The following is a 1,246-nucleotide window of genomic DNA, read 5'->3' as shown; positions in this document are numbered from 1 at the left end:
TCCCTCTCCCCTCGCTTCTCATCCCCCCCTCGATTCCCAAAATTCCCTCCCATTCCCAAATTCCCGGCCCCTTTTTCCCCCATGGCTCAAACCCCACCATCCCCCTATTTACGGGAATTCCACGGGATTTCTTCCATCTCTTTCCAGCCCCAGATCCTTCGGGATTCTCCCGCTCCGGGATCGCTCCCGGTGTTCCCAACATTCCCAAGGGATGGATCCCGGCAAAGAAAAGCGGGAATCTCCCTCCTCTCTTGGAGAGCGGGAAAAGAACGGGAAGGAGGATGGGAAAAGGGAATTCCCACTGGGTGAGTCCTTGGGAATGCCGCCTCGATTCCCAAGAATTCCCAAAAATCCCTCAACCCTTCGGAAAAATGATCCCAAATGGGGTTGCTTTGGGGGTTTTTTTTCCCTTCGTTTCGCCGTTCCCGCTTGGAATTTTGGGAGCTTCTCCCGTTTTTTCCAGGAATGTTGGCCCACCTGGAAATGCTGGAATTCCGGGCGCACCGGGAAGCGGTGGAGCAGGAGGAGAAGGAAAGGCGGGAAGAGAAGTCGGCTTTCCTAAACTCCAAAATCCGGGAATTGCGGCTCCAGCGGGATCAGCTCCGGGAAAAACTGGAGCTGCTGGAAAAGGCGGTGAGGGAGGAATTCCAGGAGGAGTTTTCCAAGGAAATCTTGGCTGCTCCATCCCTGGAAATTCCCACTCTGGGATGAGCTTGGAGCTTTTTTCCAGGGATTTTTTGGGTGACCTCTCCTCTCTCCCGGGTTTTGGAGCAGCTTGGAAAAGAGGGAATTCCCTCGGATCCGGCTCTTCCCGACCCTCGGGAGGTGCTGGAGTGGAAAATCAGGAATCTCCGGGAGCTGCTCCAGGTTTTCCAGCTCACAGGTAACTGGGATCTGCTGGATTTCGGGAATGGAGGCTGGAATTCCCGAGGGATCGGAGCATTTGGGGTGGGAGATGCTGGAAAAGTGGGAATTCCCGGCTTGGGATTTATGGGCTGAGCTGAGGCTCTGGAAAAGTCACCTGGGGAAGGAATTCTTGGGAATCGAGCGGATTCCTCGGGAATGAGGAGCGGAAGTTGGGAATGAGGCGGTTTTCCTTGGGAATTGGGCAGAAAACTTGGGAATGAGGTGGTTTCCTTGGGAATGAGGCGGTTTCCTTGGGAATGAGGCGGTTTCCTTGGGAATGGGGCGGTTTCCTTGGGAATGGGGAGGTTTCTTTGGGAATGAGGCGGTTTCCTTGGGAATG

General features: G+C 54.7%; 1 protein-coding gene across 1 annotated transcript in view; it reads left to right on the top strand.

The window, feature by feature from the left end:
• The first annotated feature begins 110 nt into the window (after nt 1-110).
• CENPO (centromere protein O) overlaps nt 111-1,246 on the top strand; it is a 6,920-nt gene continuing 5,784 nt past the window's right edge. Inside the window, exons 1-3 of the mRNA XM_017726829.1 lie at nt 111-305; nt 464-633; nt 775-883. Coding sequence (XP_017582318.1) covers nt 212-305; nt 464-633; nt 775-883 — 373 coding nt within the window. The 5' untranslated portion in view covers nt 111-211. The remainder of the gene's footprint in view (nt 306-463; nt 634-774; nt 884-1,246) is intronic.

Source organism: Corvus brachyrhynchos, unplaced genomic scaffold (genome assembly GCF_000691975.1).
Source record: "Corvus brachyrhynchos isolate BGI_N302 unplaced genomic scaffold, ASM69197v1 scaffold2682, whole genome shotgun sequence".
NCBI lineage: Eukaryota > Metazoa > Chordata > Aves > Passeriformes > Corvidae > Corvus > Corvus brachyrhynchos.
This window is presented reverse-complemented; position numbering and strand designations above follow the sequence as displayed.